At 40.2% G+C, this 13,795-nt stretch overlaps 1 protein-coding gene across 1 annotated transcript in view; it reads right to left on the reverse strand.

Annotated features, from left to right (window-relative positions):
- eys (eyes shut homolog) overlaps positions 1 to 13,795 on the reverse strand; it is a gene marked incomplete at both ends in the record, with an annotated part of 145,668 nt that overhangs the window by 31,397 nt on the left and 100,476 nt on the right. Inside the window, one exon of the mRNA XM_083988625.1 lies at positions 5,818 to 5,968. Within this exon, the coding sequence (XP_083844751.1) occupies positions 5,818 to 5,968 (151 nt within the window). The remainder of the gene's footprint in view (positions 1 to 5,817; positions 5,969 to 13,795) is intronic.

Consider the following 13,795-nt stretch of genomic DNA (forward strand, 5'->3'; position numbering starts at 1 on the left):
GATTTGGCACCGTGTCAAGAGGATGTGGATTTAAAAACAAAAGGTTCAATATTAGGAGTTCACTTTTCACCCTGCTGCACATGTGGCATGGCTCTTCCCCAAAATAAATGTTGTTTCCCCATTAATCCTCCAGCAATTAAGACCCAGTGGGAAAGTGCTCAGGATGGGTTCTGTCCACTGTTAGTGTAGTTTAGGAAAAAGTAATCAATCACTGGTTACTAATTACTTTCCCAAAGTGCACAGGGATTCGTTTGCTCATTGCTCAGATAAACATTAATTACAGCTGTGATTACTTTACTTTTTAGTTACCTATGTCCCTGTATACATGATGTATGTACCAAAATGCAGCTGTATTGGACACAAACAACTGTCTTAGCTCTTTGTTAGTAAGCATGTTAAGGAGGGGAGAGAGTAGACAGGGGTGAACAGGTCTTTTGGACCCCGACAGATGTTGAACTCACAGTGTTGAGCTTCTTACTTTTGTGAGGTTAATTCAAAGAGCTCCTCAGACGCTCTGAAATGTGCCATTATTTTGAAGTTCTTTTCTTCTCACAGCACTCCTCGGTTTTCTTCCTCATACAGCAGCTGTTGCTAGGCAACATTTCACACCCACATGTGTATTTTTACATCAAAACAATATTCAACGGTCAGAGAACAGACATAAACATAGGTCCTATACGGATCATGAAATAACTGTTCGAATTCCATATGACCGCACGAGCATGTTCACGAGCTCAACAGCTAATTACTAAGATTCAAAGAACACTTTTATCATATCAGTGTGAAAAACAACAGTGACAACAACATATTACTTATTAATGCATTACCCACAGCACAATAGCTTCAGTTTCTCAGATGTGTTGTCCTGTGTTATGAGCAGCTCTTAAAGCAGGAACACACTGCTGCAGGAGATTTGGGTGAGACCCGAGGGGGGGAGGGGCTGGGTGACTCAAAAATGTGTAGCTTCTGTGAAATCACAGGCTACAAACATATGAAGAAGGCAGATTCTGCTAGACAGGGATAGAAGAGAATATCTGTGTTGCAGAATTTGAAATTTTAAAGTAATACATTTTTATTTAAGCTTCACAATAAGGTCACATGAAAAAATATTTTTTTCATGTGACCTTATTGTGATTTTTTTTTAATCATTCATACAGTATGTATGAAGATCAATGAAAGTGGGACAGAGGGGCAACAGACTCTCAGCAGAAAACCAGTGTTCTGAACTTAGAGTAGAAAGATATGGGCGTTGACCAGAAAGGAAGGGTCTAATGAAAGTCATTATTGTGATGCATTATAGGAATTGTAGGACTCGGTGTTGTTGAATGTGCTCTATGTGGAGCAAAAGTCGGGACATTAATCATCCATAAGTAATGGGTTTGGTTCATTGCTCTCTGGTTCACCCTGTCCACATGTCCAAGTGTCCTTAAGCGAGACAATAGACCCCTAAATTGTCGAAATGGCAAATAGAGGTGGTGCATGTGTGTGAAAAGTCAAGCAAGGAGCAAATCAAGTCAGAATTACAAAAAGCCACCCTAACAATACTCTATCCCATCACCAAACAAGCATGCAGGTAAGCTATTCTGGGTGTTTTACTTTCTTTGATCGAGTGTTACATTGACATTTTCACAGCAGCGAACAAAGAAGTTGGGAGCATTGTGAGAAAATTGCAACTGTGATGGCCAAATATTCATGCATGGCTCCCGGTGAAACGGAATATTTAGTGCATTTCAAACAGATAACAATGTGACAGTTCATAAAAACATCAACACTAGCATCAAAACTCATGAGTTACTAGACACAAAATCCTCTGTCATGAAAAAGAATATTCCCTCTAAGTCAGAGCCATATTTGAGGTTTGAGACACTACTCCCTTTCCTTTCACTGGAGAGGGAGAAGGAGAAAAAAAAAAAAAAAACAGCAGCCACAAAAGCGGCATAAATTTGAATAATCGTATCTGCCAGGGACTCTGAGTTCACTTGTGACAAGGGGAAAAATGTGATGCTGCAGAATGCTATGTGTCACACTTGTTGATCTTTGACTGCACATGAATGAAAATTACTCAAACACTGAATGCTAAGCGCAACGGGATGCAGCCAATAATGTACACAGCCTCAGAAATGACCTGGGGAGCGTTTGGAGTCTGACACTCTCAAACTTTAATTGTCGCGGAATTGCCCCAAACATCCCCAAAGGGAAACTTTCCAACATCAAAACCCAAGCTAACAACAAACATGTCCTACCCAAATGAAAAATGACACAGCTTTTCCTCTGCACATTCCGCCTTTGTGAAATTATATAGCAGTACAAGGCTTTCCAATGCTGGCCTTTTGTCTTGGCAACTTTATATTAGAGTGCTACAAATGCTTTGCAGATTCAATTGTGGGAAAAATGCAATTAAACAGTTGCAGAAGAAGAAAACACACTTTAAAGTTGCTGTGTTATGGTAATGTTGTGTGTGCCTTACATCTGCTGTCAATCTTGTCCATTATGCATTCTTATTACAGTGTAAAAGAAAATGCACCATAACACCATTATATGATAGTTTGCCTGACTATATGCAAACTATAATATCCTGCACAGACTTCAGTTTGTGAAGTGAATGTAGATTAAATGCGAGTTCTATGCATGTCTTAAAGACACGTCTACACAGTATATTTCACTGTTTGATTGTTGTGCACATAAATTGTTGTGCACAAAAGCCGCTCCACAAAATGGAGAACCTGACTCCTTCAGTTATGTTTACCAGAACAACAGGCTGCTAAATTGTGGATTGAATACACACAATGTTTATTTTCATTCCTTTGTATGGGACGATCAGCGTGATGAAATGCCGTTGGACTGTTGAAACTGCAACACTCTGTGTCGTGGAGAGAATCGCAAATATGGGCGGGTCAAGAAAACTAAAATGTTGTTCACTGGCTTTGATCTAAATTTATTGAGATCTATTACTTAGATTTTGTTCAGGCTGCAGGGAAAAACTATGTAGAGCAAGAACATTTGAGGAACAGCAACAGCTGTGTGACCGCCCACTGGAGGGCTTTTAATGTCAGTGAAATAAACCATCCACATTGTTTAATGTGTTGTTTGGTGCTTGTCCTCATCACTACTTGTCGCGGCAATTATGTCATTATCAAAACTACAGAGCATAAAAGCCGCGGCACGGATAAAGCACCAAGAAAGTGAAGTGCCATATTTTCTCATTGTACGGTAGTGTAAGCTGAAGAGAGATGTCACAACATCAGTGTCAACAATGCTACATCAGTGAAAAATGGCAGCCAGCTATGTGAGTTGCATGGGAGTCAAAGCGGCGACTGTATTAGCATGAGAGCAAAGGCAAATGTTTTTCTTGCCTGATGTTGTGTGCACACAGACGTGCTTGAGTGTTAATGACAATGACAGTAAGATTGGTGGGTTGCAAATGAGAGAGCATTGCAAGAGGAGAAAAAGATGAGGGAGAAAGGCGGGAGAGGAGTGTGTGTTACAGCGACATCGGGCAATTTGGATTTTCCCTGTTTGGTCAATGGGAGCTGGGATTATTTACAGCTAAATACAACCACTGGCCCGCGCTGCATAATGCTGACAGCAGCAAGTCGCAGCAGCTGTATTCACTGCTGCCAACTATCATCCAAGGAAAGTAGGTATTCACTGCTCAAACATGACTAGATGATGTCATGCACTCATTTGCATATGAATAAAATTGCTGAAGCGATCAAGAAGAGGCAGAGCTCAGCAGCAGGGCCCCCTCTCATTTCTCCCACTGGCTCACTCTGCCCCACTGTGCCTGGGTTGTAAGCCTTGTGTGTGCACTTCGGAGACAGAAGATCAGCTGCGCATGGGGAAGCATTGTGATCAGACCTATTTGGATGAGATGAGCAACTAGTGCAAATGCAAATGCGTGTGGATCGGGTTCAACATTTGGTACCAAAGCTTTTTCCAAATACTTAGGAGTCAACTGTTTTCCCCTGATAATCCAAAAGAGAAGCCGCGTTTGTTGCTCGTGGCTTTTAGGGAACAATTTGATCCAGGGAGGCGCCTTAAAGAAATGAAATTGCTAAATCTAATGACAAACATGGAAAGTTGGCAGAAGTAATTACTTTTGATTATTACATTGTTATCTGTCTAAGCTACAACCATCTGATTGCAGTTTTCTGCTCTGCAGTTCACACGCTGTACTCCATGTTCATTTATGGGTTACACTGGATTTTTGTATCATTATAGATACATATAATGCAATGTATGTATGCAATGCATCAATACATTATATTATGTAATATTAATGGGGTTAAATCTAAACTAAACTCAAAATAGTGAATATAATTGTTCCACTTAATCTAATCTATAGTTATGTAAATGTTGCAGTGAATTGTGCAGATTGATGGGGTCAATGAGGGAAGTCAAAATAAGGTTGTATTACCATGCTATGTGCAGTGCAACCTTTACTAGATGAAGGACAATATGTGAATAAGTACAGAAAAGCACTGGGTCATTCTGCATGTGGAAGGTGTGTTGGCAGTGTAAAGTCAAGATTAGAAGAGGATCTCAACCACTTACAGGATAATGCTCAATAGCCATTTGCTGAAATGGGTAATTTTATCAGTAGGTTGAATATCAAAGGTTAAGGATCTTAAATCTATCTGTGAACTGTCTGTATGTGATCTAAAAGATGCCAGGGTTGCTAACAGGTATATTTTAACAGATATATATACATTTTTTTCCCTTCATGTTTCTACTTTTTCATGGTAAAAAAAAATAAACCTAAGAATTTAGTTTTAAAAAATTGATCCACAATGTGTTGGTATGTACTGTAAGCTATACAATAACAGAGCAGTAACTGAAGAAAAAATACATGATGAACATGATAATGTGCAGGAGGTAAGTTATGTTATGTACACAATTAATCATTTGTGCCTCACTGCTCTGATATGTTTTATTGACGTAACAACATGAGATTGCAGTGTCTATGTACAGTTTTGTAAAGGAGACAGCTTGTTGTTAGTAGTTGTCACGGCAAAATCAAGACTGCCGGTACTCTAGACAGTTTTCTTTGTTTATGTGACTTTGACATTTTGACACATGTCAGGCACTGCATGGGCACTGAGGTGTGCAGAGATCCGTCCAGGGCATTTAAGTTGGGATTTGTATGATGGAGTGAGCTTTCATTGCAATTCTGTATTACTGTAGAATCAATTCTCTGATCAGCAATGATGTGGACAGCAACTGGACAGCAAGCTGTCACAGGGTTTATCAAAGAGACCCTGACATGCAACCTTGTGTAAAACTCCCACTGAACATAATCAAAGAAAGGAGAATCGCTCACTGCATGAGGCTCGGAGCATTTAAATGAGTACATTTTCATATTTTTCATTTTATTAATGATTAGGCTTTCATTTTATCTCCCCCCTTTTCGTTTTGCCTTGTTTTAGAAAACAAAGTGAAGAAAATTAAAATTTTGGCATTTCACTGCTGTTCCTCCTGTGTTGATATTCAGCTAGTGATTCTGACTTATTTGTGTTCTTTCTTTGAACAACAACACTTTCATGTTTTACAATAATTAGTTTGGTGGCTTTTGTGTTACTGGATTGTCACGGTGGAGAGATCACCCGGTCATTTTGGTGGTCGTACCATCTCCCTTCAGTGGCTACATTATGATTCCAAATACTGCGCCAGAGTGCGGTGCTCCTGCACTTCCTGCATTAATGAGAGCTATTACTCCCACTTTTTGAAACACCTTACTAATTAGAGAGGGTGTTATTTCTAAGTCAGAGATAATACATTTGGTGACTAGAGTATAAAAAGGAAATCAGGAGATCTTACCGGATTGTGATTGATGTCCATCTGTTATTGTTGATGTTCTGCTCTGCAGCTACATTCAAAACATGGCTGCCACCACACCCAAGCTTAGCAACTGGAGCTCCATCTTGAAGGAACACGTGAAGGAACCGATCTGTGAAGTTTTGCTCCTGAGCTGCATTGGTAAGAAAATATAGTTAATAACAAATCTTTTTCTTCTCTATTACCACATTCAATGCATTACATCACCTACAATATTTATTACATTACTTCAGGCTTCAGTCTCAAGATGCTCAGAGGGAGCCAGAAATACTCAGCCAGTAGCACCTGATAAATGTCAGTGTGATGACCACAAGGCTAAACTTGCTGTGATCAATAATCACATGACAAACCAATGGAGGATTCCTGTCTGCCAACAAATGCCATGGGTATGCCTGTGTTTCGACATTGAGTTTAGCGAGGGCCGAGTTCAAATTATTGTGTGCTCCAGAAAACAAACCAATAAACACACGGGACGCAAAAAGTGATTTTTTTCCCACCCTCTAAAAATAATTCATGCCACTGAAATACCCCTGATGTCATACACTCAAAACGGTCTCTTGCTTAAAAGATAGGCTTTGTCTGCATGCAATACTACTCTACTGCTCTTTTAAGGCTTTCAGCATGAACGGACTGAATTGCATACAAAAACAAAACACTCTCAGCAAAGTGGAAAGTAACAGGAGAATAGAGGAAAGAAATCTACCTAAAAGGCCTGAAGAGCAACAGTTTGGAGAACCTTGGTCAGTCAGAGAAGCTTTCCACTAGATATTTTCCTCATGACCTTCTTTTTTTTTATTTTTTTAAAGGAGACATATTGTGCCCCTTTTCCACAAATTAAAATAGTTCCCAGGTGTTTCAAAGACATGTTTGTGACATGGTGTGGTCAAAAAAACCAAGGATCAAACATCACAGCTCTTTTCACCCTCTCAAAAACGGCCTGTTCAGAACGGCTGGTTTCAGTGCCTGTCCCTTTAAATGAATCTAAAATAAATCTGTACCACCAGTTTCAGAGATATTCAATCTAGTATCATTGCTTGCTCACTTGTTCCGGGAGCAAGTAAGTACATCTAAAGGTGGTCTATGTGGACAGGTGTTTCTTATGTGCACTATGAAACAGTGCTACTGCTTCCACCTGCAACCTTGAAGGAAACTATGTAAAAGAAGAGGTTTTCTCATGGCCTCTGTCTACCACCATGGGTCGGTCTAGGTCACCAGGTGGTCTTTGTGCTGTTGCAGGTTCAATCATGACTTGAGTTCCCATGAAACCTTTATACTTAGCTGCTGCTATGCATCCCAGAAGGTACGGTAGGTGGCAAAGCTCTGGCTTTATATCCTACCATCATCACATGGAGTAAGACTTCAACCATGCTGATTAAGACCAGAAACTGTTTCTGCTCTGAAACAGGACACTATTATTACATAGGCCACTTCCCAGACTCTGGCACATTATATCACAATGGGAGTCTCTGCCAGGCTAGCACAGAGCCTCTTGCAAGTGAGACTTTGCAGTGGGGGAGCGACAGACAGCGGCAGAATTAATCCTCCCACAGAAGCTACTGGGGTCTTCATGAGGGAGGTGGAGAGAGAGTGCACACACCAGTCTCACACTGCTGTCTAAGAAAACACGAGCAGAGGGCAGACAGCACAAGAATGCAGCTCTTTGAGGGAGACAGAGATAGAGGGAGAGCCTGCCACTCTTGTGCCACAGTCAGGGAGGACATGGTTGCAGGGCAGAGGACAGCAAAGGAATGGTGCCCTGTTAGAGAGACCTAAAATGTTTCAAGGTTTCCAACAAGGCACATTTCAACTGAATTAGAGAGTCAGAGAGAGAGAAAGAGAGACAAGGGGCCACAAATCCACAGGGAGCTACTGAGAAGGAGCAACATAAACAGGGTTGACCCCTTGCATTTCAGTCACAATGATAATTCAGCCAGGGCTGTCAGAAACTGGGCTGGTGTGGCTCACTGGACTATAGGACATGGACAGAGGTGTGTATGGGCTGCAAAGTCAGTCTCAGGTCTTGGGAAAGACTTGGCATGTGTGCCATCTCTCGTCAAGTACAGGCACTGGTGGAGGATTCGGACACCAGAGGAAAATGGTGCAAAAGCTGAGCTTGTTGTTTCAAGGCTGCATGGCAACTGATATGAAAGCTCTGAACAATTCCTCCAGGGTAAGAGGGGCATCCAGAAAATCCCCATCTCTTTGTCGGAGGGAGGCTATGCTTAGCTTAATATGCTGCACTCTGATAATGCATTTTCTAAGCTGACTTGGAGGTCTTCCCTATCATAAGACTCGACAGGGGTGCACTTAACTGTGCCACGTTACCAAACACTGTTGCCGAATTGACCACAGGAGGAATATCTTGCTCAGATAATCCACAATTTCATCATCCCCTTCCTGCAGAAGGGGATGACGCTTACCCTCTGACAAATAGCAGCAGCAGGGCCGCAGCGTTAGTCAGTGGAGGTGGAATTGCACAAAAATACTTACTAATCATTTTCCTGCATCATTTAGTCAATCTGTGTCCTTGTTAAACTGACAGTGTTTAGCCTTTTTATATGTTAATGTTGACATTTTAGTTTTAGTTTTCCAGGGGATCAATTCTTGGTCCCCTGCCAAAGTGTCCAGAGACACAATTTGTGTTATCATAACTTTCCTCCCAGTTACACAATCCCTACCCTTACAGACATTAAAATAGATTTCCAACATGATCCTACAACTGAACATCTTCACAAAGATTCTTGTTAATGGTTCAAAGTATCAGTGTCAGGACACAAATCCTCATGTAGCCTCCATTGTTCTTATGCAATATTACCAAAACAGACTGATGATATGAAAATATATCTAATGGAAGCGGCATCTTGTCACAGGCAGATGGAAAAAAGATACATATTCCACTGTTTCATCTCTACTTGGGATAATATTTCCTCTATGCTTTATTCTAAAATGATGGTGGGCCGACTCGGGACTGTTTAAACAAGGAAGAGAAAATCTGATCAGCACCTCTAAGATCTCTGCATTGGCTTCCTGGGTGATTTTAGAACCAATCATAAAATGTAACAGTACAGTCTGTCTGCAAAACCCTTCAAAACCTTGCTCTGCAGCACATGGCCGACATGCATGTCATTACAAGGCCATCAGGACTCTGAGGTTATCTGGGAAAGAAGCTGACAAAGCTGCTTTTAGCTTTTATGCTTCCATCTGCTGGAGTCCTCTGACAGTGCATAGAAATATGCAAGGCTTATTTAAAATCACACGCATAAGAAAATGAACATTTCCCATGTGTTGATTTGTGTTTTACATTGCACTATAACTTTGATTTAAAGGCATAAAGCATGTGCATACTGTACTGACTCACATTTCCCTCAATGGCCATTTTTATGCATTTACAAAAATAAAAATTAAACATTGTTTCACTTTAAATCACCAGGCAACAAGAGAAAGTGGAACAGTCAATAAATATATAGAATAAATGAATGTGTAACCCCAATAAATATGGTTGAATGAAAATGCACAATAAAGAATGTGTGGACTTTTTAAGTTCTTTGCGCTTCTGTAAATCAAATCTGACCCTTCCTTAGAAAGAATTTACCATATCACACTCTGTCCATACACTCTAAAAAAAAGGGGGTAAATTCAATTACTCATCATTATAACCAAGGTCAGATTTAAAAGAAATGTGCACTATAATATATTATCATGTTTCCATTTTGTATTTTTTTTTTCTATTTTCAGGCAGTATAACCAACTCATTTTAATATAATACCGTGCAAAGAAACGCACCACTAACTATGAACTCATCTTTTTAATAGTTTAGTGAGTTTAGTGTATTAAAAAAAGGAATGAACAATACTGGTATCACTACAGTAGAGTCTGTAATTCAAGTCCGCTTGCCTGATTGAATGTTCTGCACTGGCAAAAGGTCAGAGCTCAGAAAAGCAGCTGGAGAGCATGCATTTTATTTTCCTACACCATGCTTTTCACATGTGTCAAGACCACAATAACATTTTTGATATTTCAATATTCACCTTGTTATTCCAGCCTAAGCCAATGCACTGTCACCCAGTTACAGTCAGTCCAAAACTCCACAGCACGATGACTCACTCCGACCTCATATCGTTCACACATCACCCCACTCCTGTTGTCCCTACACCGGCTTTCGATTAAATTTAGGATTCAATTCAAATTCCTCTCCTCATCTATGAGGTCTTGAATAATCTTGCTCCAGAGTCCATCAGTTATATACATAATGTCTCGTCTTTCTGCTGGGCCCCTCAGGGCCTCAGCTTGTACCCCGCTCAAGAATGGAAACACGAGGGGACTGTGTCTTTGCTGTTGTGTGTCTCCCCCTGGGAGTCAGGTCAGCAAAGCCTTCTGGGTGTTTTAAGTCACAGCTGAAGACCTACCTATTGTTCTATCACATGCACTACTTTGACGCTAATGTCTCTATTGTGTTTTCATTTTCATGTCATTTGTTATGATGTTCTTTTGACTCATCTTTCATTTATAACAAGTTGTCATGTTTCGTTTTAAACATGTTTGGTACATACCGTGCCTTGTGATGGTATGAGGTTATACTGAAAATTTCCACTGTTCCTCTCTTACAAGCCAAGTCTTTATTGAGGTTTTAAATGAGGGCGCCTGATGTTTCCAGCTAATTCAAAGAAACAAGATTCATATCCAAACTCCAGTGTGTCTGACAAAGACTTTTGACACATTCATTTTCTGCCTGATGTGTATTTTATAAAACTTTTCAGATGTGATGACTTTTTTGTTTCCAGCACAGCTTGAAAATCCAATGTAAACATGCATCAAACATTGTATTGCATTGCAACTATATTATGACTGTCAATGACTGTTTTTAGCTGTGTATAAATCTTTCATCTTGGAGGAAAAACTCCAAGTGTTACTTGAGGTAGCAAAAAAAAAAAGAGAGAGAGAGACCTCATGTTTAATACTTTCATTTGATGCTTACTCTCAGAATCTCAGAAAAGAAGGATTATGCAGCGAGTCTCTCCTAGTTGTTTGTGATGCTAGGGGAAAAAAAGCAGCGGCAAGAGAAGTCACCTTGAACAGTTGGAAAGACTGAAATGTGTGAGCCTGAGGATGTGAAGCTGCTGTGGCCAAAACTATATGCAGTAAATATACTCAATGTACTGTACTTATCAATTACTCCCCCAAATTTCTCACTGAAACTAAAAACGCCTGATATTTTATTGTAACTTGCCTCAAATGCCTTGATATAATAGAGAGTGCCCTTCATCATCATAAAAAAAAACTCCACAGAGAAGCATGTTTGTGTGGATAAATGACAAGTAAAACCATAATTATTCTTGGCACATAATCATCTATGTTATTACCAAACCACAGATTCAGTGGAGACTGTCTGCAGTTAATGAATCCAGCAGCAACAAGGAAAACCACACAGACAAAACTTCCCTCTGCAACAATGGGCCTTTGTCTCCTTTTCACGCCAGTTGTTTCCACTTAGCGCCATAACTCATTTGTTGACAAATATTATTTACTTGAGACATCAATGTTGCCCCATCTTTTATTTTTCTATCTTTCTGCTGTAGCGATATTGTTCCCTGCCGTCCCCATGGCCCTGTTACTCTGCACCAAGCCTAACGGAGCGTTCGTCCTTTTGTCAGTGCCTGTCACCTGTTCTCTCTTAATGCTCTCTATCTCTCTCCACCTCCTCCTCCTTCTGTCTCTCTCTCTCTCTCTGACCCCACCTCCTTGTATTTCTTTTCTCGAGCTGACAATCGAAGTCCGGGGGGAGACTCACGTGTTTGCTTTTGGGAGAGGTGTAAAAAAAAAAAAAGAAGAAGCAAAGAATAAGGAGCAGGTCTGGCGAAGATATTCTCTGCATCTCAATGCATGTCTTTTGGTTCTCTTCTGATTAACTTTGTCTGTTTGATCTCTGGAGTTTTCTTTTCAGTTCCTATCCTCTGATGTGAAAAAAAAGGATGCTGCACTATAAGCCAGGAAGCATTACTAGATAAAAGGCAGCGTGCCCTCTATGTATGCTTTCTGAACATTCATCTCTCTTCATGACAGCTCTTACAGTCTTTGTGGCTTGCACACGCTGCAGCTGTGGAATATTGTACATACAGAACAGAGAACAGGGAGGATACCACATTAATTGGACTAACCAAATTAAAATATGACATAGTTTTATTATTAACAGTGATGTTCACGTCCTATCTCCAGTGCGGTGAAAAGCTGCTTAGGAGTGAAGACACCAAGGCGTTGACACAGTGGCCATTATTTTCCAAGCTAATGCACAGAGTAAATCCGTGACAGCTTAGGCAAGCAGTGACTTAAGATCAACACGGCCAGATAAATGATGGCAGTGGATATATGAACGCAACTTGTGACAGCATGGCGGTGGAATGAATCTAATGTCAGGTTCAGACTCATTCTCTTACCACATCACGTCTGATGACAACATTGGGCATTTTTCCAAAGCGATCTTTCCTCTAGCTAGCTCCACTCATGACATTTTTCATCTGTTCCATATCATTTATTTATTTATGTAGTTATTTTTTAATCAGACACAATGACTAGACATAATGATACTGTAATGCCTCCTGCAAAAACATCAAAATTATATTGTTTTGGTTTATTTACAAGTTTATACAGTACATGCCAATTATATAACGGTGGCCTACCCAAATAGTCGTCTACTAAAAAAGCTGTGGAAAAAGAAAAGAAAATCTTGAGTTCTTTTTGTTGAAGTAAAGTGTCACATTTTTCCAAAAACATCTCAAAACAAGCTTTCACTCAAGTATATGGTAGCACACTAAAAGCTCTGCTTCTCTCCTCAAACCTGTAATTTTAATAACGTCTCCTAAACCTTACAACATTCAAATCATTGGATTCAACAACAAATTATTATTTGTCTTGAGCAAACACACGCACACGTGCAGGGGGCGGACTCAGTTAGATTTGAATGGAGATTTGCTTGTTTCTTTTAAGAATTGGAAACCCTTTAGTCTGACGTAAGTGTCAGGCAGGATACAGTATATTTGCCTAAAAATGTATTATTTTCTATATATAAACCATGACAAATTAAAGGAAAAAACGAAATGAGTGGAGAAACCCATTGTTAGAAAGTACATACCTACACACAGGTTCACTGCATGCTACAAATAAGCAGTCAACACCCTGTATGTGTGTGTAAAACAGCTGAGCAGGTTAATTTAGTGATTTTATACCAAGATGGCAAGTTTTCTTAGTTGGGCTTTGCATAGCATGAGCTTTACTCACACAGATTTCTAAACTTACAGTACTAGTGTCCCAATAGGAACAGTGGTTATAGTGACATCTGCATTTGAATTCAAAGATATCAGTGAACAGGGTCAGAGAATATGGTCAACAGTGCACATCTGATGCCTGCTATGCTCGTGCTTTAATGTGGTATCTAAGGGAAAACAGAAGAGCAACTCTTCCTCATGTGATTGATAATGTCATGGCAGGACATGATCAGACTGTGTCAGCAGGAACAGTCCATCAACAATTAGGCTACAGAGACATTATAGTAGGGCTGCAGAGCATAAAGCTTTCATTACAAAGATGAATGCATGTTGGGAAGATGTGGAAATAATGACATGGTCAGATGAGTCATCCTTCACCATTTTCTCCACCAGTGTATGAGTGCATGTGTGGCAAACACCAGGACACTGACATAGCCTTGGATGCTTGATCCCTACAGTGAGGGCATCTGGTGGATCTGTTATGATGTAGGGTGGGGGGCTTTGGCTGCCATGGTTTGGGTCCACTTGCTCCTTTAGAGGAAAGGGTCACTGCAAATCAATACAACAGTGTTCTCAGTTGTCATCTATTTCCTTTGGTGAAACATTTCTATTCTGTTGGTAGTGGTCTCCTTCAGGACGACAAAGCCCCAATCCAAAGGTGACGAAGGGTCATTGCTGGAAAAGATGTGAATCATACTGTA

The sequence above is a fragment of the Trachurus trachurus genome (assembly GCF_905171665.1).
Source record: "Trachurus trachurus genome assembly, chromosome: 15".
Classification (NCBI taxonomy): domain Eukaryota; kingdom Metazoa; phylum Chordata; class Actinopteri; order Carangiformes; family Carangidae; genus Trachurus; species Trachurus trachurus.